Source organism: Gorilla gorilla, chromosome 21 (assembly GCF_029281585.2).
Source record: "Gorilla gorilla gorilla isolate KB3781 chromosome 21, NHGRI_mGorGor1-v2.1_pri, whole genome shotgun sequence".
Classification (NCBI taxonomy): Eukaryota; Metazoa; Chordata; class Mammalia; order Primates; family Hominidae; genus Gorilla; species Gorilla gorilla.
In genome coordinates this window covers 29,696,736-29,724,387 of record NC_073245.2, presented here as the reverse complement: position 1 = coordinate 29,724,387, position 27,652 = coordinate 29,696,736, and the positions used below count along the sequence as shown (strand labels likewise).

Below are 27,652 nucleotides of genomic sequence, written 5' to 3'. Positions count from 1 at the left end.
AAATTCAGCCATGAACTATAGTTTCTAAAGATTTCATAGAAAATGTATTTTTTTAAATCAAGCTTCTGACTAAATGTCTTTGCTTAATATTAAAAGTAAAACTAATTAAGACTAGTTTAACAAGATACTTAACATGAAAGTATCTAATGCTTTGTAGGCACTGATCAGCACAATGAAAATACCCTGCCCTGTGTCCAGGGTATATTTGTAAAATATACAAATATAGTAATAAAACATTTGAAGATAGAAACACTCAAAACATGCTAAGTATCTAGTATTCCTCCCACCTTGGGAATATATATTTTTCAACAGTTAAATAAAGTTGGTGCTGTGGATTAGTGGCTATTTTTCTTCTGCCCCTTATAAATGAATTATGCTGCATTTCTAGTGGAAGCCTAGCTCTCTGTGTTTACTAATTTAGATGTGGGTAGTTATTTCTTGAGCATCACCTAGAATCAGATCATGGCTTATTACAACTATGTTATTGTCACTTTTAAGGAATCAGCTTTGGGGAAATCTTAATTTTCACGATTAAGAACTACTAAAATCAGACAGAATGGAGAACTTGGCCACTCCAGAATGTCATCATCAGTACTGTGATGCTCCTTCTCTCATGTTCAATGGAAAGAATGAATTCCTAACTAATGTATTCTAGGACGGGTAGAGTTCTGGAATTCTGTGACAGGATGATAGGCCTAAAGTCCCTTCAAGATTTAGAGGGGACCCACAGCTGGCCACTTCATTCTCGTAATCTGCCACACGTACGCCAGCTTTCCAGGTGAGGCAACGCAGAAACAGCAGGTGGCAAATACCTGGCCACATAGTGACTACAATCATTTTACCTCCCATACATTCTCCTCAATGAAAAATGCACAGCTTTCCAGGGGAGAAAGTAATGCACTCTGCTCTGGGAAGGATAGAGAACAGAGAAGTTTATTTTACACTATCCGTCCAAGAAAACAATCGCCATAAACCAGTGCAAAATGTGCAACAGAATCAATAAGTGTGTCTTAGCTCTGAGAGCCCAAATTGGTGATTTCTTCTCCTGTTCCTCAGTTGGGCACGTGCCCCATCCGTTAATGCTGGTTCGCACCACAGACAGAAACATTCAACCAATTTGTAGCAGGTTATTTTTACAAATTCATACCAGAATGTGTACAAGGGACAGGGAAAACCATACCGAATGAATGATAAGTGATCAGTGCTTAAAGTAAATACAAGGGACAGCACGGGCAAGAATCCACAGTTTCAATAAATACAAGTGAACAAGCATGGGTGTGTCTCAACTGGGTGGAATTAGTCTGCGTAATAATTCAGCATCATACAAAATCTAGCAGGGCTGTTGAGCAGTGATTGGCAAAAACGTTCACAATAACTTATGCCCTTGAGCGAGTCTGCATGTAACACATTCTGTGGTTTCAAAGGTGTCAGTTCTCTGTTTTCTCCTTCCCTGGCCATCCCTCCAGGAAGGGAGGGGTGCAGCTGGGCCGGCTTGGTGGAGGCGCCCCGTGAGGAAGGACGTTTGCCCAAGAGCCAGCGGTCAGGGTCCAGTGTACTCAATACCAAGTGGCAAATTGGGACTTAATTGACGACGTCTGTGCAAAGTGCGCTTCTCTCCATTTTCCAAGAAACCAGTGTCTGTTACTCCCACATGAAAAGCAGTGGTGGCCTCTGGGTCACTCCCTGTCACCGCAAATGCCAAACAACAACAGCACATCTCAGGGACTCACAAGTCGGGGAAGCTTCTGTTTTTGACTGCCTGGCACCTCAAACTGGGTAGTTTGTTTAACTGGGGCCCCCTTGTCCAAGGCAGGCTAGAACTATTGCTTGAAAACTAGAAAGAACCTAGTGAGAAAGAGATGGTGATGATGGAATGAGGGAAGTTGTCTTCTTCCTCCAAAACCTTGTGCCCCCCCAACCCCAGGGGATGCCCATAAGACTTTAGCGAGGCGTCCTTGGCTATAAAATGTCATGCATTTGTTCTTGGTGGCCTTGCCCAATGGCTCCTCTAAAAAGCACTACATCCATGCATACTCCAACACATCTGGGATGCAAGCCCAGACAACACGGCAGGTGCAGCCATTGGGTAATTGATTAATCCAGAGCCCAGTGGAAGAAGATGCAAGAGAAGCTCTTGATCTCTGGAATAAAAGGAGTAAAAGGGGAAGGCCCCCAAAAGAAAACAATCCCCCCAAACCCAGTAACCTAGGCATCATCTCCAAACCAAACAAAATCCCAAATGCTCTCTGTAATCAACGGGCCCCCTCCTCTCTATTTCTTCAACAGTCTCAGGTCACAAATTAGGTGAGTCTTCCATCAAATAACTTAAAAAAGGAGGAGGGATTGGAATCAGTGTTGCCTGGCTCAGGCCAGTTAGCAGCCAGTTTTTCTAGAATCTCAGTCACTGTTCAAAAATGGAGCTGGAAAAGTCACGTGGATGTTGGATGTCTTCACACGGAGGAGGCAGGAAAGGGTGGGTGGGCATGACTCAAGGAGGTGGGGGAGCGAGGATGGGGCAGGGGAGAGCCTGGGCCACCAAAACAGGAGCGGAGGCCTGAGGACAGCACGGGAGAGACGAACGCCGTGGCCCCGGGGGCCTGTGTGACTCGGGGTGCGGCCGGGTCTCGTATTGCACAGAAAAGAAGGAGCTGAGCCTCTGTGGGCACCCGGCGGCTCAGTGGTCCCCGCACATGGGCAGGTTCACAAAGGTGAACACGTTGAACTCAGTCATGATGGAGAAGCACAGGAACACACCATACAGGAGGAGGCACCCACAGCCCAGCTTCTTGTCCAGCTGCCACTTGTTCAGGTGGACGCCGAACACCTGCAGGGCACAGAACAGGTTCAGAGGGCACCAGGAGGAGGCAGCAGCCTTTGGGGGGTTGGTAGGGGAACCCAGGGGACCCGGGGAAGGGCTGCTGACTATGGGCCTCGGGCAGGGTGCTGATCCTCTCTGAGCCTGCAAAATCCACCTCTCGTCTCAGATTGTGGGAGGTGAGAACATCAACATCAGGAAGAAAGGAAGCCAGAAGCTGCTGGTTGTAGAAAAATAACTAAAACAAATGGCAGGACTCACAAGCACATCCCAGCAGCCAACCCTCTTTCACGAAGCTCCAACCCCACACCCCTGTGGGCCCTTCATCTGTTCTGGGCCTTCCCCATCTTGCTCTAAGGAGACCCCCACTCCCCTGGGAACACTGACCCCTTAGTCCTCAGGCGGTGGCGGCTGCATCTCTTCCTACGGCTGCGTCTGGAGGTGAGGAAGTTCCTCCCTCCCCACAGCAAATCATGGCTGCTTCCAGACCATCTTCCTTCTCTCCTCCCTAAAAACACTGAGCCTGGAATCTCGGTTCTTCCCACAGTTCCTCTTGGTTCTGCCTGTTGGAGCCAACGATGTAACCCCGGCCACTGCCTATCCTTGAAGCTTTCCGCCCGGCTCTTGCCACTCTCCACTGCACTCCTGCTGACTTTCTCTGTGATTTCAATACCTCCAGAGGGGAGAGGGTCTTTCCAACACCCTGCCCCATCAAGTCCTCATCCTTCATCTGGCCTCAGCCACTCACACCCACCAGCCCATGTGCTACCCAAATTTAAATGAAATAAAATTAAAACACAGCTCCACATTTCAAGTGCTACAGCCAACCATAGCCAGTGGTACTGTCCAGCCCAGGTGCAGGCCATTTCACTGCAGAAAGGTCTGCTGGGTGGCACTGGGGCCTAGATGTTGCTATTGGCAGTGACAGAAGCATCTGTCTTATCTTAGTGTCACTCATCCCACTTTCTGACTCAAATCTCTTCCTTTCTAGCTTACTCCGCCTGATTCCCCAGCTCCCACAACTCTGCAAATGTCCATAGCCCACACCTCACTGATACCATCACCACTTCTCTAGGCTTCACCCACTTTGCCCCTTTCCTTCTCTCCTTCCTCTGATTCAATTCCACCCACACTCGCTGGAGTCACTCCGGGGCACCCACCCTGATTCCCTGGCCTCTCTCTTGCTCGGTTGTCCTTGCTTGGCTAAGCCATAGCCCTTCAGTTCAAGCCAAGTCCCAATCTGGTTCATGCTGCATCCACGCAGCTGTCCATCAGGGTTGGAGGAAATCGGTCAGCCATGCTGATGGGTCTTATTTTAAATTAGAGACCAGTGACATTAAGTGGGTCATTCACGCTCTTCAGCAGGCGTCTCATCCTTCCCTAGTCCCTTGTCTCTCCCTTCCCCAGATGGCTACTTCACACCTCTCCCCTTTCTTCCAATCTCCGACACTCACTTCCCCGTCCTCACTTATCCCCACGGCACAGAGCTCCCAACCCCACCTCCCTGCCTTCTCTCCTGGCAGTGAGGTCAACTCCACCCTGCATGCCCCAGATCCCATCTCCCACCCTTCTTAAGGACCTGGTTCCAGCAACTCCCTCTCCTCTAGCACATGCCCCAACTCCATCCCTGGATTATTCTAATTGGCATACAAAGATTCGGTTATCTTATTCATCTTAAAATAACACTTATTTTTCTGAATTTCCATTTTTCTCCTTTCTTTACAGTCAGATAACATGAAAGAGTTGTGAATGTCCGCCCACGGTCTCCAATCTCTCTCCTTTCATTCTCTATTAACTTATCCCACTTGACTCCACAGCACTACCCTCTCATTAAGCACCAGTGGTTTTGCACTGCTAACTCCAATGGCCAATGCTCAGGGCTCCTCTCCCTGACTCAGCCAATAGCTCCCTCCACCTGGAAAACCCTCCAGCAGGTGGCTTCCAGGACCCCGCACTCTCGTGGTTTTATTCCTGCATCTCCAAACTGTTCCTTCTCTGTTTCTTTTGGTGTTTCTTCCTTATCATCCTGACCTGTAAGCATCAGACTGCCTCAACACTGAGATCTTGGGGCTCTTCTCTCTTTTGTGTACACTCATTCCTTGGAGATCTCTCCCAACTGCAGGGCTTTAAATACCACCTACACTATGGTGTCTCTAGACTGAACATCTCTCGTGAACTCAGACTTATATTTCCAATGGCTTTCTTGACCTCTTCCCTTGGATGTCAAACAGGCATTGCAAACTTAAGATGTTTAAAATTGCTTTTCCTCCCCCCAAACCTGCCTCTCTTCAGCATTTTGGTAACCTCATTTTGACAGCCCAGTTAGTGGTTAGCCAGGTCTCCTGTAGATGGTATAACTAGAGCATAGCCTAAAAAGATGCACCATAGCTATGACTGTGCACCCTGGTGTCAGATGGCTTGTTCCTCCATTCACTTGGTGTCAATAAAAAGGAGTCAATTAGCTTCTCTAGGCCTCAGTCGCTCATTTGTATAATAGGCTGATCTTAGTGACACCTCATGGGGGGCATGATGAGCTCCAAATGGGAAGATATGTGTACAAAACATTAAGTACGGTGTGTGGCTATTACAAATATCACCACTCCAAGTCATAGCAGAACTGCAGGACCTCCTAAACCATAAGAGCATGAATGATGTCGATTTTCACTTTTGCATAAGGTAGTATTAGCTTTGGTGAAATCTTGACATTCAATTCACACCCTGATCCTGTAAACTACTTATTTTGCTTCCTGCCTGTCCTTCTGAATTCCCATTCTCTGGCATATTTATGCTAACAACATGCCAGGTATAACTCAATGACTATTTCCTTGAATAATTAAGGAAAAAACATATTGTGTCTCAATGCTTATTAATGCCAACAGAATATTTGTATGTTAATGGATGCTTCATGTGGATGAGTCCATGCATTGGTGTGAACTTGTTCCAAACACAACAGCTGAGTTGGGAATATTAAAGTACGCAAGTGGGCGTAATGGCTGAGACAGTGGAATGGCCTCAAAAAGTACTGTCAATAAAATATATTTTTAGTTTCCAAGTATTAGTCAAATTCATGGATTCGTATGGGAACCTGGAACAATCAATGAATTGGAATCTACCTTTCCATGACTCATATTGCAGACAAAGTGGGATCTTCTCTTTGCATTTGGGAAAATGGTTTGCTTTCTATGTAAGATAGGGCCATGCCTTTGAGAGGAAGGCTGGCTTCTTTCAGAAAGGGAGAAGGTGTTCTAGTGGGTTGCTAGGACTCACTTCTAGAAGAAAGAGCCAGGAGATAGGACAAGGAGGTTGCTTGTCCCCAGTCACCAGGAGACCAAGCTCATCTGGTCTCCAAAGAAACCAAGGGGAGGAAAGAACAGGCAAACACAAGTACGAGGAGAGAGCTGCCAACCTACCGTGACAAAAACAGAGGCCAGGAGCAAGCCTACGGAGTAGATCAGCCCCCTGCTATTCAGCCGGATCTGTAAGAGAGGGTTAGAGTTAGGCTTCTGACAAGCTAGGCTTCCAAAGCAGAGTTAGGCTTTGGAAAAGGCATCTGCCCACACAACTCTGAGTAGCAGTGATTCCACATCTCCCCTCTAGAATGAAAAAGCAACAGCTTCAGCAGCCAGCTCCACAGCTTATACTTGAGACGTGTGCTCTTCTGGAAACCCAAGGCTTGTCTTTGTCTTGTCCACTCTCAGTCCCATCCTGGCCTTACCCTCAATAGCAGGCCCCTGGCTGGAGTGCCCCACGGCCACCTGAACCCTCCATCCGGGACTGTGAGATTCTTGTGGCCCACAACACATCCCTGTCCATGTGTTCCTTTACCTCTGGGGAACTTTTGCTTTCTCAAACCCGTACTGCTTTTAGGATGAATTTCATGACATGGGCAATGGAAAAATATGAATAAACTTTTCATCTCTTCTGCACCAAAATGTCTCTGTCCTTCCCCTAACTTGATGGGAAGAAGTGGAGGAGGGTTGCTCTTGTGGGCAAACAAAACAGAAGAAAAAGTTAAAATTCCATTTCTGATGTTAGTAAAGGGATTTTTGGAGGTTTGTTTTTTGCAGAATGGGGATAACAGCTAATGAAGAGAAAAAGAGAAGCGTATTTGGAGTTCCTTCTTTTTTTTGGAGACAGGGTTTCACTCTGTTACCCAGGCTGGGGTGCAGTGGTGTGATCTCGGCTCACTATAGCCTCAACCTCCCAGCCACAAGTGATCCTCCCACCTCAGCCTCCTGAGGACTACAGGCACACACCATCACACCTGGCTGATTTTTGATTTTTTGTAGAGACTAGGTCTCACTACGTTGCCCGGGCTGGTCTTGAACTCCTGGAAGCAAGTGATCCTCCCAGCTCGGCCTCCCAAAGTGCTCATTACAAGCAGCCCAACGTGCTCTCAAAGTGGCTCATTACAAGCATAAGACACTGCACCCAGCCTTGGAGTTTCTATAGAATAGCACTGATGAGCAGAACTTTCTGTGGTGATGGAAAAGTTCTATATCTGTGCTCTCCAACATGATAGCCATTAGGTACAGGTGGCTGTTGGGCATTTGAAATGTGTCTCATGCAACTGAAAAAAAAAAAAACAGTTTTAATCTCATCTTTAACCAAATTTACATTTAAAGAGCCACATGTGGTTGTGGCTATAATATCAAGCAGAGCAGGTAGAGAGTACTGGGCTGCTGACTTGGCTGACAAAGGCCAAATAGTTTCTTTCATGATGTAGAGAAGACACTGCTTCTGCCTTTGACCAAAGTCATGAGGCCGGCTGCCCCGAAATAGAAGAGATTCCTTAGAGCAGTGGTTCTCAGAGGGTGGTTTTGGGGCCAGCAGCGGCAGCAGCACTCGGGAACTTGTTAGAAATGCAGGATCTCAGGCCCCACCCAGAACTCCTGAATCAGAAACCCTGGGGCAGGCCCATGAATCTGTGCTTTAACTCCAGGTGATTCTGATGCACAGGATAGTTTAAGAACCACTGATTTAGAGAAAGCATAAAGCTCAGATCCACTTCTGTTCTCCAAGGGTTCTGCGGAAGAGATCTTGACATTCATTTTTCACATGTTTTCTTGGAAATGCTTGTGTGCATTCAGGTTTGAGGACTACAGACCCCAACCAATGTACACTCTCCTGCAGGGAGTGAAAAGCTTCTCTATGTTCTTGGGAGGGGAAAGTGAGGCTGGTTGATTTGTGCGTTGTTTCTGTTAGACAACTAAGTGGTAATTATCGAGTAGGAGTGGTTCTGGGCCCTTCTGACAGGGTTTAAGGTACCTCTTGGCATGACTGCACCAGTTCACTACTGGAGTGTGCATATGGGAAGGAGTCTCCATAGGTGGGTGTGTCAGGTTTATTTTCTGACAGGACAGAAAATAGGGACACCATATGCCCTAAACAGCCAACCCTTTCTGTGAAGATGTGACTTAGTGATGTCCTGTCACAGAGGGATTGAGCTGGACTCTTTCTCTCGTGACTTGCAATCCCTGTGAGTCAACCATTTGCTGGCCCCCAGCTGGAACATGCTTCCCTGCCACCAAATGCCTTCCCGAGAATAAAGGAAGATTCAAGTCATATCTCTGCGACACTAGAGCAATGGCTTAACCTGGTTAATTCAGTGTGGAAAAATGGCAGATCGGCCCCGTCGCAGTCCAGCTGGTGGCTTAACTTCATGCACACACTCAACCTGACTGTGGATAGACTTTCCTACTTTCATCAGCTGGGTTGGTATAAAGAGGCCAACATACAGGACTGCATAACAAATGGGTTGTATTGAAGATTTTCTTCCTCCAAATATTCTGTCCACACTGACTGTGATAATCCCCTGTGTTCTGATCAGTGTTGAAGGGGAGAGATGGGCTCCTCAGAGCAAGATGGCAACCCCTCGGAGAGAGGAAGAGGCTCTTGGAGCTATCCTCAGTCACCCTTGGGTAGATGTGAAACTGTAGATAAACACTCAGGAATCCTTTTGAGCTCTTAACTTTCAGCACTGCGCACACAGATATCTTCTAAGAGGGGCAATGCATTTCCAGCACAGCTTGCCCTCTGAGCTCCAGGGTCAAACCCTTGTCAGCAACAAGAACTTAGTAAAGTGATTTCATGCCCTTAAGAAACCAAGAGCCAGTGACAGCAAAGCTCCTAGCAGGAAAATTCCCTTTGGCCAAACATTTTCAAAAGGAATCCTGTTAAACCAAAGCTTTTGAACTTTACTCTTCCTATGTTCACATGAAATCTCGAAGAACAGTGTGGCTGAAATTCTAAATCTGGTTCCAGAGGCCAAAGGCAACTCACTATTTTGTGGAGTTTCTGTGTTTTTAACTTCTCACCTTTTTCTCTATAGCCTTCCTTTGGTCATGAACTACTATACACACCCGGGGGTGTATTTTTGTGTTTTCATTGTTAGAGACCTGGGCTCTCAAAGCCTGTATTTACTCCTTGCTGTCTGACCCTTGTACTTCCACCAGGATGTGACAGGCAGGAACGAGGGCTCCTTCAGCTGCCTTCTGGCCCAGCTCAAACATCTCCCAGCTGCTGCAGCTATGGATGGTTTGGGGCAGGAGTCATTGCCTCTTTTTTTTTTTTTTTTTTTTTTTTTTTTAGAGACTGGGTCTCATTGTGTTGTCCAGGCTGGAGTGCAGAGGTGAAATCATAGCTCACTGTAGCTTTGAACTCCTGTGCCCAGGTGATCCTCCTGCCTTAGCCTCCCAAGTAGCTGGAACTATAGGAACACACCACTATGCCTAGCTAATTTGTTGTTGTTGTTGTTGTTTGTAAAGACAGGATCTTGCTATGTTTGCTCAGGCTGGTCTCAAACTCCTGGCCTCAGGCAATCCTCCAGCATTGGCCTCCCAAAGTGCTGGAATTACAAGCAGGAGCCACGGCATCCGGCTCCAGTCTGTCTTTGTAAATAAAATTTTATTGGAACTCAGTTCATTCATTTGTGTATCATCAATGGCTATTTTCACATGACAGTAGCTGAGCTGAGTGGTTTTGATGGAGACAGTATGATCCACAGGGCTTAAAATATTTCCTCTCTGGCCCCTTATAGAAAATGTTTGCAACCCTCTGGTTTAAGGCATGGACTCCAGAGCTAACTTCCTGGGTTTTGAATCTCTTCTTGGTCACTCACTTGCTGTATCATCATGGATGGGTAACTGAACTTCTCTAGGCCTCACTTTTTCAAAGTGTAAAATGGGGATAATATAGTTCCTGCTTTGTCGGTGCTTATGAAGTTGAACTGAATTAATCCATGTTAAAACTGTTGAACAGGGCCTGGTGTGTAATACCTTCTGAATAATTGGGGGCTGGGTCCACTTCCTTGCACCCGAGGCTGCTTCTTTTCTAAACCTGTCACTGAACAATAGCTTACTAGATTACAGACACCGCAAGGGTAGGAACCACGTCTGACTTTACCCTCCACCTGGCACAGGGCTGGGCACAGACCACCTGCTTAAAACGTAATTGATGAATGAATAAGACATGTCCATGAAGTCTCATTTGGAATATGCATTATAAGGAGGCCAGTGTTCTGTGGGGCAGCGGGGACTGGTCAGAGTGAGGTTGGAAGCAGAGAGACCCCGGATGCCACTCCCTGGATAATGTTTCAGAAGCAATGTGGTCTCTGCCCAATGTACTCTCTCTCCCTTCCCCACTTTACTTAAATTATTTTGAGTCTATGTAGTGTTTTTAAACCCAGCATGCTGCTATGGAAGTTTTCAAGCATTCAGGAAAGTTGGAAGAATTATACCATCTTATTTTTTTAAGAGCAGGGCATATCCACGTGTGCTTGTGGGAACTTCAAAGTAAACTGCAGAGACCAGGCCATTTCACCCCTCAGCACTCCTGCCTGCATCTCATTAAGTAGAGTTCATTCACAGTTCATGGGTCTTTTATTCTTAGATGCCATTTTACATGGTAAAATTCCCACCACAAAATTGTACCATTCAACAGGTTCTGAGAAATGCATACACCCATGTAACTCAAACTCTACCATGGCTCATAACACTTCTGTCATTCCAGAAAGTTCTCGGGTGCCCTTCTGCAAGCCTCGCCTGAGGCAGGCACTGCTCTGTTTCTCTACCACAAGGCAGTTCAGCCTGTCCTAGAGCTTCATAGCAATGGAATCCTGCAGCGTGTACTCTTTTATATCCACATCATTTTTAAAGACTCCTTCAATGTTTTCATTGCATCAACAGCTCATTTATTTTTACAGCAGTGTAAATATGCCACGGTGTGTTTAATTATGCTCCTGTTGATGAACATCTGGGCCACTTCCAGTTTTGGGCTATTAATGTGTATTACTTTTATAATTCAAAAGCAAAATGAAAAGAGGCCTGTAGGGCTCCTCCTTCCTGACAGGCTAGCCATTAATGAAGATCGAGGAGGGCCAGGAGCTCTGCTAAGGACCTCATGTCACTGTCTCATATCCTAGCACCCCTTCTCTGTAGTCAGCACCTTAAGCACACTCCTGTGCCCTCTTTGAGACTTTCGGTCTAGCTAGGTGGGGGTCTCACCTCCTTCCCACCTCTACTCTGCCCATCCTGCCATAAGTCCCTTTGCCTCTTCCAAGTTCACCATTGTCCCTATGGTGCTGATGTCGTCCTGCTTGTGCTTGGGTTGGGGCATGTTCTTACCAGACCAGCAGGTCCAAATGCTCAGAGGGCAGATGCCTGGCTCGTGAGTTTTTCCTCACTCTAGCACCTAATTCCCTCACCCCTCCAGTCCCTGGCTCCACATACTGTATGTTTAAATGAGCATCTGGGCCAGGCGTGGTGACTTATGCCTGCAATTCTAGCACTTTGGGAAGGTGATGTGGGTGGGTTGCCTGAATCTAGGAGTTAAAGACCAGCCTGGGCAACATAGTGAGACCTCAACTCTACAAAAAAATAAAAATAAAAATTAGCCAGTTCTGTTGGAGTGTGTCTATAGTCCCAGCTACTTGAAACGGTGAGGTGGGAGGATCACTTGAGCTGGGAAGGTCGAGGCTACAGTGAGCTGTGATCCCACCACTGCACTCCAGCCTGGGTGGCAGAGCAAAACCCTACCCCAAACAAACAAAAAAAATGAGCATCTGCAGCCAGGCGCGGTAGCTCACACCTGTAACCCTAGCACTTTGGGAGGCCAAAGCGGGCAGATCACGAGGTCAAGAGATCAAGACCATCCTGGCCAACATGGTGAAAACCTGTCTCTACTCAAAACACAAAAATTAGCTGGGCATGGCGATGCGTACCTGTAGTTCCAGCTACTTGGGAGGCTGAAGCAGGAGAATTGCTTGAACCTTGGAGGCAGAGGTTGCAGTGAGCTGAGATCAAGCCACTGCACTCCAGCCTGGCGACAGAGTGAAACTCTTGTCGAAAAAAAAAAAAAAGAAAAAAGCATCTGTTGGTGATTCTGAGCATGGGTGTGTGTGTTTGTGTGCATGTGTTTGCATGTGAGCATGCACGTGTGTGCGTTTGTCTGCATGTTTGCATGTTTGCATGCATGTGTGTTTGCCTGCATGTTTGCATGCACGTGTGTGCATTTGCCTGCATGTGTTTGCATTTGTGCATGTGTGTGTGTGCACACATTTGCCTACATGTGTTTGCATGTGTGTGTGCATTTGCCTGTGTGTTTGCATGTGTGGATATGTGTGCGTTTGCTTGCATGTGTGCATGCATGTGTGTGGCATGTTTGCATGTGTGCATGCATGTGTGTGCGTTTGTATGTGTGCATATATGTGTGCGTGTTTGCATGCATGTTTGCATGTGTGCATGTGTGTGTGCACATTTGCCTGCGTGTGTCTGCATGTGTGTGTGTGCGTTTGCCTGCATGTTTGCATGTATGGATGCGTGTGTGTGTGCATTTGCCTGCATGTTTGCATGTGTGGATGTGTGTGTGTGTGTGTTTGCCTGCATGTGTCTGCCTGTGTGCATGTGTTTATGTGCCTTTGTCTGTGTGTGTCTGCATGTGTGCATGCATGTGCATACTGGGAGGCAGTGAGACTGCATAGCAAAGGGCAAGAGTGGAGAGTTGATTGGGAGACAGGCCATGGTGAGGGTTGGCTTTAAGCCAATCTCCGCAAGTAACAAAGCAAGAGGGCACCAAATTGCTTTTTAATTGAGGCATAATTTGCATAGAGTAAAATGCACAGATCTTAAGTGTTCTTACTATTGGATGAGTTTTGACAAATACCTATACTCATGTAACCCACACTTCAACAAAAATAAAAAACATTTTCATCATCCCAGTAACTTTCCCTGTAGGCAGTAAAACACTTTCTTGAGGCATGCTAAGCCAAATGATATCACCAAACCCTTCTCATCCGTGAATGACCTTTGGACAGGCCTGCACAGTGTTGAACTAGATCATCTCCCTCCTCCCTGCCTCAAAGACGCAAGGAACATTAAGTGCCAATGCAGAAAATCTTCAAGGCAATGCTGATCTGAGAGCATGTGAGGCACATCTCAGATTGTTCAGTCCTGACATTTAATGCTGTTTTCATTTCTTGCCTTAAGAAGCATGCATTTTCATTCTCTAATTCCCTCTTGGCAGTTGTTGTGGAGGAAACAGGAGGGTGGCTAGTTCCAAAGTCAACAGGGATTTAGCCCACAGTGCATGTATATTTTTTAGTACGGATGCAGACACAGATACTCATTCATACCAAGTTTCATGCATACTTGCTGCTCATAAAACAGTTCTTTGAACCCTATTACCTTTGGAGAGCCAACACCCCCACCCTAAAAGATTCTGATTTCCCTAATACTACAGTTTAAAATCTCTCTCTAGTTTGTGGTCAGCTTGACCCAACCAACAAATTCCTTTAGGAAAAATAAGAAGCCCCTGGATTTTTGCTAATTTATTTCTAACTTGGAACATATGTGGCATGTCATTTCACATTTTCTTATTTGGGTAGTTTTACACTTGTTTGGGTGTAGTTTCCAAATGGATGTTCCCAGCTGTGGCTTTACATTGTAAAATATCACTGGGTGGCAATCTCTTTGTTTGAACAATTAAATGAGGTAATTGTTGACCCAGCCCACAGAAAAGAATCAATTTAATGACAGTTGCATCCCTAAGTCCTTTAGTCATTTAGTACAATAGTGCATTTAGTTTTGGTGGCCACTCATGAAATATGCAAAGTGGGTTTTGTTCTCCCCATTTGAAAGATGAGAAAACTGAGGCTCAGAGAGGTTAAACCACTTAGTCAAGTTTACGAAGCTGGTGAGGGGTCAAGTCTGCATTTAGAGTTGGACTTTGGACCCTAAATTCTCACTTTTTGTTGTATTCTGCCAGGCACAGCAGAAAGCCAGGGTAAAGCCTCCCTTTACCCTCTAAGAGCCCTCAGAAGTGCATCTGGACCTTTCCTGCCTAGCACTTTTTTTTTTTTTTTTTTTTTTGAATTGGAGTTTTGCTGTGTCACCCAGGCTGGAGTGCAGTGGCATGATCTCAGTTCACTGCGACTTCCACCTCCTGGGTTCAAGTGATTCTCCTGCCTCAGCCTCCCGTGTAGCTGGGACTATAGGTGTGTGCCACCACGCTCGGCTAATTTTTGTGTTTTTAGTAGGGACAGGGTTTCACCGTGTCTGCCTACCATGTTTGTAAGAGTCCTGAATGAACTTTAAGAATCACAGATGCCCCTGCAGCAGCTGCCATCAGTACTCACCCACATCCCCCCATCTCCCTGAGGTGCCATTTTGGTGGGTGCCAGCTGCCTCCCAACAGCCATTCCTGCCTCGCTGCCTTAGGACTTTCTCCTGAACCAAAGAAGTGCCAAGAAATGAACAATCCTAGAAGCTGTTCTCCACCAGTGACTCTGAGGAGTGGGTGAATAAACCCCCCAGCTCCCTTGACCCTCGGATGGAGTCATTCTGAGACAGAGGCTGTCCTCTGTTTCCCAGAGCTCCCACTATGGGAGTCAGCCCTGACTGCCCACTGTGGTAATAGTCTTGCTAGCACAGCCGCTGTGGGCTGCGTTCCCTCCTTCTTCCTCTCCACTCTCATACTGCTCCCCCTCAATAAACTCTTCACCCTGGATCCTCCTCTTAGAAATGAATAGTTTCTGAGGGACCTAAACTGTGATGAACAGAGAGACTGATTCAGCTTTCCAGGTAAGCCCTTCCACAGTAGGATCTGGAAGAACCCTTCCTTCCCTCAGGCATCACCTAATTTTCCTAACATAGAGCCTGAAACACAATGGTCAAGATTAAGGGGATTGGGTGGTGATACTTTTGCTCCCAGGAGCTCTGTTTGAATAACCTTGAGAAACCTCATTCATTAAGACATCACCACATTATCCCCAAGTTACCTATCTAGGTCCTGTGGGGATAGTTTGTAGGAGACCCTAGCAGTGGCCTTCTGACATGGTCCTGCTTCTGTGGTGTAAATACTGCCATCATGGCTGATTTCAAGCTACCAACGTGGCATCGCCAGAGGAAGCTATGAAGAGCTGCACATGATAGCTTCTCTGGAGGCTATATGAGTTGGCTCCAGCACCCTACTGTCCCTGGGGGCGTGGGAAGGAATTTGCAGAAAAGGGAAGACTGGTTCTAGCAGAGGGAGCAGTGTCCTGGTGCTGGGAGCCTGAATTGGGAATGGTTGCCATACAAGGTGAGAATGAAAGACGTGGGAGACATCAAGAACTGATGGGTTCATTGATTCATTCCACAGAAAGCCCTCTGCTAGGTGTTAAGGAGCACAAGTTGAGTAAGATACAGTTTCTGCCCTCAGGGAGTTAAGGGGGAGGCATACACATCATAGAATATACCCCCATGCTGTCATACAGGTACTAAATTTGGCTGAGGGTAGGCTTCTTGGAGGAGGTGATGGTTGGTTGAAAGCGCTGGCCTTAGAAGAAGGACCTTGGACAAGGTCTGATATACTTGGCTGCTCCAACATCCTTGTAACTTTCTTCTGGCTGTGTGGCCCCCTTTCTTCTGATTCTCCCTGTCCCTGGCTGGCCCTTCCTCAGTCTCCTTCAGTGAATGTTTGTTTCTTCCCCCATCCAACATCACGACATGTTCTAGGCCCTCTCCTCTATCTACACTTACCTTCTTACTTTGTTACTTGCAGTTAATGCTCTTGACTCCCAAATTCATATCTGCAACCAAGACCTTGCCTCTGAACTTCAGACCCATCATTTCCACTACCTACTTAATATCTCCATTCAGATGACCCACAAACATATCAAACTTTATTTGTCCTAAATGGAACATTTGGTATTTCATCTTAAATGTGTTCCTCATCAACCAGCTTGTCTCCCCATCTCCATGAATGGCATCACAATACACTTAGTTGCCCAAGCAAAGAATCACATGTTACTTATGATTTTCCTCCTTCTCATTCTCTCCATACAACTGTCAGAAAATCTTACTAATTGTTCCTTAAAAAGAATCTCTTTTTGTCATCAGCTCCTTGACCTGTCTCCCCTCATCCACTCTTGCCTCCTATGCATTTAGAAACAGCATCCAGTGTAATCTTAAAATGTAAAGTGAATCATGCCATTGCCTTGCTAAAATCCTCAATCGTAGTTATAATAACACCTGAAAATTTTGCAATAGCTTACAAAATCCTTGCCTTTCCCGACTTACTTCCACATGAACAGCTGTTTAGGGGCTAAAGTTAAACTAATTGCCAGGTCCTGTTATTTTTTTCTGTAGTCTCTTGCTTAGCTTACCACTAATCTCCAGTTTTACCGCTACTGTGGAGGCAGAGTGAACTGCTGGTCTCACTTCCTCTCCCTGTAATAGGTTTTATGTCCACACACTTTCCATAGCCTCACGGTGGGTGGATGCATTTTTCTGCTTCCTGATTTGGGGCTTGGCTGTGTGATACTCTTTGGCCAATGGTGTTAGCTGACCTGATATGAGCCTGAATCCATAATGTGTTTCCAAAGCTGGGTGCGTCTTCTTGTGCTCTTGCTTTGAGAAGAGCAAAACATGATGTGTCTTCTTTGAGACACATCATGAGAAGACTGTGTCTTGAGAAGCCAGTGGTCCAAAGAGAATGAGAGGCACATGGAGCAGACTCATATGAAGCCTGCAGCCAAGCCCAGATCAGCCACACACTTGTCAGCCACAAAGGTATGACTGAGATATATATGCTAATGGATGCATGCCTTTTGTTACTTAGCATTAGGGTAACCATAGCTAACAGATACAACCATCCTAATCCAATCACCCTATTCTCTCTCTCCTGCAAATGCCCCATAGCTGAACTTGTTGCCATCAGTCTTGTCAGGCTCCAGTGCTTTCTCTACGGAATTGTCAGAACGTCCTTTCTAAAAGGCACACATGACCGTACCTCTCCTTCTCATGTACCCTTTATTCTTTCCATTACCATGGCCTTTACCATGCAGCTTCTCTCTGTCTCTAGTTTCATTTCTGCCACTTTGTTTCAGCTCCCCAACTCCTCACCCCTCCCATACTCCCCCCAGCCACAGAAGCAGCCCTTGGGTGCTTCAGTGAAACAAGTTTTCCCATATCTTGGTATTCTACAAGCTCTTATTTCTGTTTGGAAATAAATGTTCTCACCTCTCTCCACCTGCTTGTCCTGATAATCTTGGATTCTCAGAATAACTGTCATTTCCTCCCCAGCATTCCAGATCCCCCAATCACTGCCACACACTACCTAAACTTCTGTATAGGCAGCCCTTAGGAAAGCAGGCATCACGTCTTGTTTTGGAATTGCTTGTGCAAATCTCTCCTTCCATAGCTGTAGGTCCAGGAGCATAGGCCTCTGCCTGTCTTGCTTACTGCACCATCTCCAGTGGTTACCAGCATAGCACACAGTAGGCACTCAATTAACACTTTGTCAAAGAAAGAATAAACCAGGCAGACAGTGTGGGGTGAGAATATTTCTGGACAGCTCTTCTTTTTGTCTCTGTTGTTTCTGGACTCTGGTGGTCTCTTGCTTGGAGAGAGAGAGACAGACACCCTCCCTCCATTGCATCTCAGATTTATTTTACATTTCTAAGCCCTAGCTTAGAAATATGAGTTTTGCCCTGGCTTCCTGGAGCCTGCATGGTGACTTTCTCAGCTCTCTTAAAGCTTGTGGAACAGACGTTCATCACCATAATGGAACAAGAAGTGCTCATTTTCCAAACTTTGACTTTTAGAAAGATTTCTTATTTTGGGCACTTAGGTAACTAGCTGCCTTCTGAGCAAGCCACAAAGTGTTAAGAAATGTCAAAATCTGTAAAACTGCATTCATCCTTCCCTGCCAAATGCTTAAACCTAATGCCGTGCACAAAACAGCTGTCTGGATGGTAATTATCAGATAATTATGACTTGGAAATCCCATCTAGATGAGATGGAAAAATTGCTCAAAATTGTTGGCAGGTCCCTTGTGAGGTTAGGAGGGCCATTAAACCCACAGTAGCTGCTCGGTTCTGATGTCAGAGATGCAGAAAGATGTCATGCGGTCACTACCATGCTACATGAAAAGAGGCTTTTGAGTGTCGTTTTGGAAATAAAGCCTCTCATAGGAAAAGCTTGTGGTGGAGAAGAGGGCAGATCAAAATGCTCTCAGCAAATAAGGCCTAGATTTGCTTTTTCATGAACCTGGGATTATTTTTCCAAATAACGTCTACATTTCGGCATGAGCTCCATGGTGATGTCCCCCACCCTGCCCAGTGTGGCTGAGCATGAGCAATCGACCACTTGAAGACACCCAAAGAGAGCCAGGGAGGGACCAGGGACTGAACAAAGGATCCAGAGAGGTTCCTCCAACCATCAGACAGAAACTCCCTGTAGAAATATCAGTTACCATGGCCCAGGACAGCAAGGAGTGCAGCCCCCATGATGCCTGTTGGAACTTTTAGGATAGAAAACTGGGGATCAGAATTTCCTCCCCTTCTAGCTCTTCACTTCTTTATATAAAGTTGAAGAAGCCACCTAAGCATTAATAAGCAGACCCTGCCCTGTCTTTTAGCAAAGATTCAAACTCAGGGATGGATCTGGTCTGAAATTTCTCCTCTGAGCCCAGAGTTATGCATGGGTGACCTCTGTGGCATGATTTGCTTTGGCAATAGTTGTCAGTGCTTTGAGGAAAGCACTCCTCTCTGCCTCTTTCTGGCTGTGTGATTTAACCGCTGTGCCTTGGTTTCCTAATCTGCAGAATTGAGCTAAGAACTATATTGGATTTAGCATGAAACCTGAGCCCTGTGACCAGTCTTGGTGGCCCAGTATGACCCCTGCCCACCTTACTCTGCACTACCTCTGCCCAGCATGTCTCCCGTTCTAGGACACATCCTGCCTCGACGCCTTTGCAAGTACAGTTCCTTCTCAGAATGCTCCCCTGCTCTCCAAACACCCCTCTCTTCCCATGGCTGGCTCTTGTCACTCATGACTCCACACAGAACTTAATCTCCTGTTCAGTAAATACAGAGTGACACCTGCACCTCTCTCTCTAAAACATCACTTCATCTCATCATCTGCATAAGGCAGATGTCCTCTGAAGTTAGTGCAATCAGGCGTTTGTTCACGTATGTACTGTCTATCCTTCCCCACTCAATGTATACTCTAAGAGGAAAGGTCTTGTCTACCTTGTTCACTTCTGAATCCCTATTGCCTTGATAAGTTCCTGGCATATATGGGTGCATAATAAGCCCTGGTTGAAAGAATAATCATTCCCTTACATAGGCGTTGGAAGGATTAGATGAGACCATGCGAATACAGTGTTCCTACAGTGCCTGGTGCAGAGTAGATGCTCAGTGAATTCTAGCTATTCTTTTTGCTGTTGTGCTTGCCCCCCTACTCTCTTCTCAAGTCACCCTACTGCTTTGTTCTTCTTTGCTCACACATGTTCCTCCATCCATCTATCCATCCGTCCATCCATCTCTCCATCCATCCATCCATCTCTCCATCCATCCATCCATCCAACAAATATTTGTGGAATATGTTCCAAGTGCCAGGCACTGCGCTAGGCACAAATGAAATAATAAATGCATAGAGGAGCACAGTTCCTGTCTTCAGGGAGGTCACTTCTCCAGGGGGAGACTCAGACCAAGGGGTAAAGGTAAGCACTTTGATGAGAACTGCTGAACACAGGCATGACATCTGGTCCAGGCTTGGGAAATCCCAGTTCAACATCTATATTGATACCTGAAGGATGAGCTAGAGAAAGAAAGAAGCCCTTGGTTGGGGCCCCTGTAACCCCCTCTGTGAGGTACTCTGGGTTCAGAGGGCCATTTTCTGGGACCCCCAGCTTCCAAGCAAACCAAAAGGCATTGTTTGGTTGGGCCAAATACTGTTACTATTTTGATCTAACATTATTAGTCAAAGAAGCATAGTCTGTACAAGCAAAGGCTTCTGGAAAATTAAAGTCTACCTTTCTATAGGCTAGTTCCTTAACTATTTTTGATGAAATATTTCACTTTGAAATAGATCATACACTTGATGCTTATCCTAGAGGATATGAGATCTAACTTAACTTTTTCTTGAATGACTCAGGATCACCACCATTAATATAAATTATTTAACTGGGCTGACACATGGCAAAGATCTCAGCAGCTATTGATGTACAGAGGGATTGCTTGCTGCTGCAATTGAAAAAATAAAATTTATTCTCTAAACAAATAAAATGTCCTTCTATGTGTAAGATGGATATTGGTGCAGTGTGAGTGGCAGACATTAAGTGGATGAGGTCTTAAACTCAGATTCTAACAGCAGAGAGAGATGCGGTTAATAACTGTGAAACAAGGAGGAACGTGGATGGGCCAGCAGGGATGTGGAAAGAGATTATGTGCAGTGTGAGGATGTATTTGGGCAGAGCTTAGAAGGATTAGAAGATTTAGGATGTGGGGAGCATTTGGGGTTCTTCTCTTCATAGGGATTCTTCCCTTATTAAATGCCTTCTCAAGGAAGGAGAGCAACTACTTGAGTAGAATAAGGAGAAAGCAGAATATTAAAGCATGCCACTAGGATCTGGGGCTGATTTTATGACCCTCACTCCCCGATTCAGTTCACCAGGTTGATCCTTCCCTGTTTCTTGTTCATTTACATTTTAGTCTTGACTCAAGAAAAAAACTTTTCCAAATAGTGGAAGTTAGCATTACTTATGAAATGCAACATTCACAGCTTTAACCAAATCATGGCTTCCTAGTAGTTCCTAGGTTGTGATTATTACTGAAAAATAAGCTAACCAGAAATTTTTCCATTGAATTTTTAAAGCTCAAAATGAAATCTCCTTTTCAACAGACGGTGCTGAACAACTATATATCCATGTGCCAAATAATAAAATTGAATCCCTACCTCACACCATATATCAAATGGAATCTCCTTGACTTCCCTGGAGTTCATAAACTGTTTATTGATTATATTACTGATTTTCTACTTTCAAAAGAGTGGTCTGCATTGGATGTTTGTATCCCTGGCATAAAATGATTTTTTTTTTTTTGCACTTATTACAGAAACAGCAGCATTTGGATGGAAACACAACATGACACACCTTTCTCTAGAGTTTTCCTAACCAAGTCCCCCCCAAGAGGACTCTTGTGCATGTCATGGCTATTGATCATAATAAGCCAGAGTGGTTTCTTCTCCTGCATTTCCCCCTTGACTTCAAGGATAAAGTAGATCTTCAATTTCAAGACTTAATGTGGCCCTTGTATAATTCCAGCAGAATGACCAGAGTGATCCAATTATGTCATCTTCAGATGAAAAACATGAATTTGGGCCAAACATCCACTAAAGCCTGAATTTTTGTTTTCATGATGTCACTGTGTCAGTAGACATTGAGATCTGGAAAGAGTATGCTTTCATAGCTCTGGGAATTACTGATAGAAGAATAATGTTTAATTTTTTTTGTTCTCTAAAGAGTATTGGGAAAATGTCAGAAGGGGAGGAAAGGAGGAGAGATCATTAGGAGAATGACTTATGGTGTGCCGAATTGAGTTGGAATTTCAGGCCTGATATCCATGTCTAGTCAGGAAGATTTCAAAGTTAGTAAGATAAACTGGTTTGCTTCTGGGGTGAGTTTTAGTTTTGTTTTGAAAGTTTTTGATTTCACCTTCTATGATTGTCCCCTTTAATCAAAGTAGAATAAGAAATAACATCATGGATCTGAAGGACATTGAAAGTTTCTCATTCTCTGCTCCTGCCTGTCCCTCCCTCACTGGAGAGTCATCCTGGTGAAAATATATTATTCAGGGATGAATTCTTCAGGTTGTTTAGAGCCCAGGTTTTTTTTCCTTCTTCTTTTTGATGTCTGTTTTTCAGCCATTGTCTTCTAGTCCTCAACAGAGGGACAAAAAGCAGTTAAAATTCAGATAGTTCTGATTTTTAATTCCTCATAACTTTGATAAGAGGTAAATGGGGAAGTGAAACAAGCTGAGGAGTAAACCAGATGGACTGCCAATGGGTTCATCAGACCCCTGTATGCAGCGCTCTGAGTTGGACTGAGGAGCATCTTCATTGGCTTCCTTGTCAAGTATGACTGAGTAGCGACAGAAAGCCACTAAATATTTTTTGAGGAAGTTAGGTTGTGTTAACTGCGAAGCTTTTGTTCAGACCATGATATGCAAGTTTGAGTTCAGAGCTGAACTTCTTGATAACAAGGGAAGACTGCATTACTGAAGGAACCAGTAATCTCCCGTCTCCCCGCTTTGCTCACGAAGCATTTATCTCATCTTGAAAACAAATGCAGAATTCATGTTTTTTTTTTAATAAAAATATGTTTTGGGGGGCACCAAATTACGAGGTTATTCATGCCCTCGTGTCTCAGCCTGCACCTGAAGTGTCCCTCTAATTCATGAAAGGTAACTTTCACTGCTGGTGAAAGTGAATGCAAAGGCCATGGAAGAGCTAAACATGGATTCCCATTTATTCAACATGCTTTTCATGGCTTGAGTATGTGCCTGCCCCATACTGTGTGCCATGAAGAAGACAGACATGTGAAAGGCTCAATGTTCAGCCCTCATGGAGCTTCCTGCGGTCAGGATATGAGGGTGTCATAAAGCTGTCCCAAAACTTCAGGAATGAATCTGGACAAATAACCATGTAAAAAATATTGTCATTCTGGAAAACAATCTTTTATATAACTTTTCTAACACTGAGAAAAATCATCTAAAGAAAAACTTGAAATGTAAACTTGAAAAGTATAGATTTATGTAAAACTCTAAAACCTATAGGTTAATGTACAAAGATGTCTGTGGTGTCACTACTTACAACAGTGAAAGGTTTGAATCAACATAAGTGTCCAAGAGCAGCAGCATGATTAAGTACATTTTGGAATATACTGTAATAATAGGTCACCTTGAAGATGATGTTTCCAATGAGATTTTGAGGAAAAAACGTTTGATATAACAGGAAGTATAAAAAGCAATGTATAAAATTGCCTATATAGGATGATCTTTGCTATACAAAGTAACCTAGAGAAAGAGAAATATGCTGAAATGTTAACAATAGTTATTTATGGATTAGACTCTGGGTGATTGTCATTTAATCCTCTAGAGCTACAGGGTCCAACAGTCAGCCACAAGCCACATGTGGCTATATGAATTTCAGGCACAACACTAACCTAATTACCTGGATCCTTCTTGCATCCAAGTGGGTACATGTAACTTATGTGGACAGTGGGAAGGGAACAGTTGGGACAGACACCACTTCCAGGCCTCATCAGAAAGTGATCTACACAATATTCCATGCCCTTGCCTTCTCTGCTTTCTGTGTAGCTATGGGAGAAGGACTTCAAGATGGTAGAACCACTGGATGGACTGTGCCACAAACCCTGAGTTTCTGCTTGGAAGAGCCATGGGAGCTGCCAGGGTGGGAACATCTGCAGTGGAATTTGAGTAAAAAACCAATCCCGTGTTGGGCTACTCCAGTGGAATTTTGGGGTTTTTGGTAATACAGTAGCTAGCAACACTTATTCTGAAAAATAAAACCATAATTTGACCTTCTGTGCGAAAGTTGTTGACACAGCAGGCCTGGTTATTTAATCCTTGCATACCTCCAGGAGAGTCCTGAACCATGGTTGACCTTTGGCCAACCCCTGTGAATGTGACCCTTGGGATGCTACAATTGATGACATTGGTTGGTACCCCAGAAGCAATAGGCCATGCTGTACCAATTTGTCACGATCATTTCCCAAACTTTATAATGTCTACCTGGTATCTATGCTGGGGTTCTGAGATTCAGGCATCATGGCTGTTCATGCAGCAGGAATGTGCTACTTGACCAGCCCTCCCCAAAAGCCTCAGCCTCCAGCAGACTTCCCTGGATAGAGACATCTCATGCATGTTTCCTGCAGGGGAGAAAGCACTTCCTGTGTGACTCATTAGGGAAGGAATTAGAGACCTGCAGCTGACCACGCTGGGCTTCTCCTGATGCATTTCATTTTCCAGCTCCTTTTATCCCATATCCTGTGCTATAATAAACCTTAGCCATGAATGTAATCTGTGAGTACTCCTGAAACCCTGAATCAGAGGATGGCCATAGGATGCCCAAAATAATTCCCACATAAGATATTTCTCTGGGAATATAGAGAACATATCATCCAAAATAAGCACATGCTTTCTGCACAGCCCTTATATATCTTACCATCTGTTACTACCATCTGTTGACATTCTATCCTAGACATCAAACTCTTGTGAATTTGGCTGATGTGAGTCAATTCATAAGAGCCTGACTGCAAAAGTCTCACCCTGTGGGCTGCAGAACTTAGAAGAGTTATTTGGAATTCTGTGACCCTCTCCCCTCTTCCCCGCCAGGGCGATGCCCTTTCAGTGGCCAACCTGGATGGCATCTCTCCAGTGTTTCTCTGACATGAATCACTTAGCCTGTAATAAGGTGAAGCAAGTCTAAGTACACTAAAGTAGGTGTTGGCAAGTTATGACCCATGGGCCAAATTTGGCCCACCAATTGTTTCTGCATAGTCCGTGAGGGAAGAATGGTTTTTACATATTTAAATGGTTGGAACAAAAATCAAAAGAAGTGTTATATATCATGACATATAAAAATGATATAAAATTCAAACTTCAGTTTCTGTTAGGAAAGTTGTATTGAAACAGACATGCCCGTTTGGTTATTTATTGTCTATGGCCGTTTTTCTGCTACAGCAGCAAAGCTGAATAACTGTATAAACATCCTCTGGCCCACAAAGCCTAAAATATTTAGTATTTGCCCCTCGACAGAAAAAGTTTGCTGGCCCCTGCTCTAAAGTCCTGAATGTCCCTGCAAGCCTGACTTTGTAAGGCCTTTGACAAGGAGAATTTGTTTCCCCCTCAATATTACGATTTCTACACCCCTTTTTTCCCGAGACAAAGACCCTGTGGCCAAGGCTGTTAAAACACAGTCACGTAGCCCTGGATTTCAGGAGAAGTCCTGGAGAAAACCACTTACATAGGATCCGTAATCCACAGCCAGGGTCTGCAGAGCCCAGGGAAGACCGAGGCCAATCAGGATGTCAAATACATTGCTCCCAATGGAGTTGGACACAGCCATGTCCCCCATCCCTGCAGGGACAAGAGGTCACTTAAGAGAGGGAAGGGAACCCAGGAGAGTGCAGGGGCCCCACACAGGACTCTCCCAAGCCTTTAATCTCACAGCCAGAGAGTGGTTCTGCAAGCTCACATATGCGCTTCTCTTTCGAGGCCATCACCCATGTGAAAGGATGACACGAATTATAAAACATAGAAACACACGTTCTATTGAATGGTTGACCTTTACTTCAAATATCATCACTGATTGAATATAAGTGATTCAAAAAACCAAATACAGTGATATGCTTTGTGTCTGTGTCCCCACAAAATCTCATGTGGATTGTAGTCCCCAGTGTTGGAGGTGAGGCTTGGCGGGAGGTGATTGGATTACGGGGGTGGTTTCTTATGAATGGTTTAGCACCATCCCCCATTGGTATCAGCTTTGTGATAGTGAATGAGATCTCGTGAGATCTGGTTATTTAAACATGTGTAGCACCTCCCCCCACCCTCCTGCTCCTGCCGTGTAAGACATGCCTGCTCCCCGTTCACCTTCCACCATGACTGGAAGTTTCCTGAGGCCTCCCCAGAAGCCAAGCAGATGCTGGCATGCTTCTTGTACAGCCTGCAGAACCATCAGCCAGTTAGACCTCTTTTTTGATAAATTACTCAGCCTCAGGTATTTCTTTACAGCAATGTGAGAAGCACTAATACAGATGGTTTCAAGGATTCTGGAGATTCTGAGACACCCTTATGGAAAGGAATAAACTCAACCATTCTAGAAAGTGACTCCCGAGCTCACATCTGCACACTGGGTCATCTTCCAACTGCCCTGTACTGTCTCCAGGCCTTCTTCGGAATAACTGAACAGTAGTGTAGACAATAGTAGAGCTTCATGAGGATGTCTATGGGACACTGAGCTAAGTTTTGTAGCTCAACACACATTTGTTTGAAACAAATGCCCTCTAGCATAAATCAGGCAGATGCGTCAGAATGAGTGCTACAGAAGGGTGTGGCCATCTGGGGAATCTGTTTGGGAAGGTAAGCTGTGAGCCTGTGAGCTTGGCTTTGAAGGAGGGAAGGATCTGTCACACTCTGAAAACTGACCTCTGGGACCTGTCACTCAGAGGGCACTGCAGGTGGGTCAGACTTAGGGATGAGGTTTGTCCTCTCTAAGCCTCAATTTTCTTGTCCATAAAATGGGGGTACGATTGTGCTTATTTCACAGAGCTGTTGTTTAAATCAAATAAGATAGTGCATCTATCATGTTTTACTCAGTAAAGGTTAGCTGTCAGTACATTTCCTACTACTTTGAATAATAGGAGGATGGTGATACAGCCTCCAGAAGGGGCTATGGGTGCTACCTAGGAAATGTCTTTGCTTTCCTCAAGGGTAGGACCTTCTGGATTATTTCTCTGTTCTTCTGAGCCCAGGAAACCTTTCAACCAACACGGCATCACCCTCCCTCCTTCCAAACCCTGTTAATTACCAGGTGGGTCCCCCAGGTAGAGAGGCCCGCCTGCCTGCCTGCCTTCCTTCCTCCCTTCCTTCCTTCTTTCCTTCACTCCCTCCGTCCCTCTTTCCTTCTCTTCTCCCTCCCTCCTTTCTCTTCTCCCTCCTGCCTTCCTTCCCTCCCTCCCTCCCTTCTTCCTTCCCTCTCCTCCTCCCTCCCTCCCTCCTTCCCCATTGCCACTGGAAGTCCCACCTTGTCTGGCCACAATGAGGCTGGCCATGCAGTCAGGCACGCTGGTCCCAGCAGCCAGGAAGGTGATCCCCATGATGACGTCAGGAATCCCCAGGGTGTAACCAATGATTGTGACCTAGAAGGAGCAGGAAGAGGTGGTCAGCTGAGGGTTACCTCAAGCCCCACCTGCCCATGATTCTTCTGATGGAGACTCACAACAGGCTATGGTCTGGGCTATCTCTGTGGGGTGCAATGTCTGCTCTCTGTATCAATACAGAGGGTAACAAACACTATGTGGATGCCGACTGGGGCTGCAGGTCAGGGGACGGCGCTGTAATAGGACCCAAACTTTCTAACAAAACGTTGGCCTTTTCACTTGTTCTTTTCAGGTGAGGCAGGTGGTTTGAGAAGAGAAAATAGAATTTCTGGGAAAAAGGCAATATTGGGACAGAATATTTGAACTACGGGTGGCCCTGAGGCATCCAGAATGGATGGATGCTTTGCTTGGAATTTGAGCGTCCATGTCAGGGAGGATGGACAATGGGAATTTAGAAGAACTGCAAAGGGGCTGGATTTAACAGTATCCATACTTGTCAGAAAAGGCATAACTCTAAGGTTGGGCACGGTGGCTCATGCCTGTAATCCTATCACTTTGCGAGGCCAAGTTGAGAGGATTGCTTAAGTTCAAAAGTTCTAGACCAGCGTGAGCAACATAGTGAGACCTTGTCTCCACAAAAAATTTTAAAAATTAGCTGGGCATGGTGGTGTA

General features: G+C 45.3%; 1 protein-coding gene across 1 annotated transcript in view; it reads right to left on the bottom strand.

The window, feature by feature from the left end:
* Positions 1-888: 888 nt before the first annotated feature.
* SLC24A3 (solute carrier family 24 member 3) overlaps positions 889-27,652 on the bottom strand; it is a 507,527-nt gene continuing 480,763 nt past the window's right edge. The window contains exons 14-17 of the mRNA XM_004061869.5: positions 26,905-27,019; positions 25,123-25,235; positions 6,226-6,291; positions 889-2,824 (exon numbers count right to left, since the gene is read on the bottom strand). Of these exons, the coding sequence (XP_004061917.3) occupies positions 2,675-2,824; positions 6,226-6,291; positions 25,123-25,235; positions 26,905-27,019 (444 nt within the window). The 3' untranslated portion in view covers positions 889-2,674. The remainder of the gene's footprint in view (positions 2,825-6,225; positions 6,292-25,122; positions 25,236-26,904; positions 27,020-27,652) is intronic.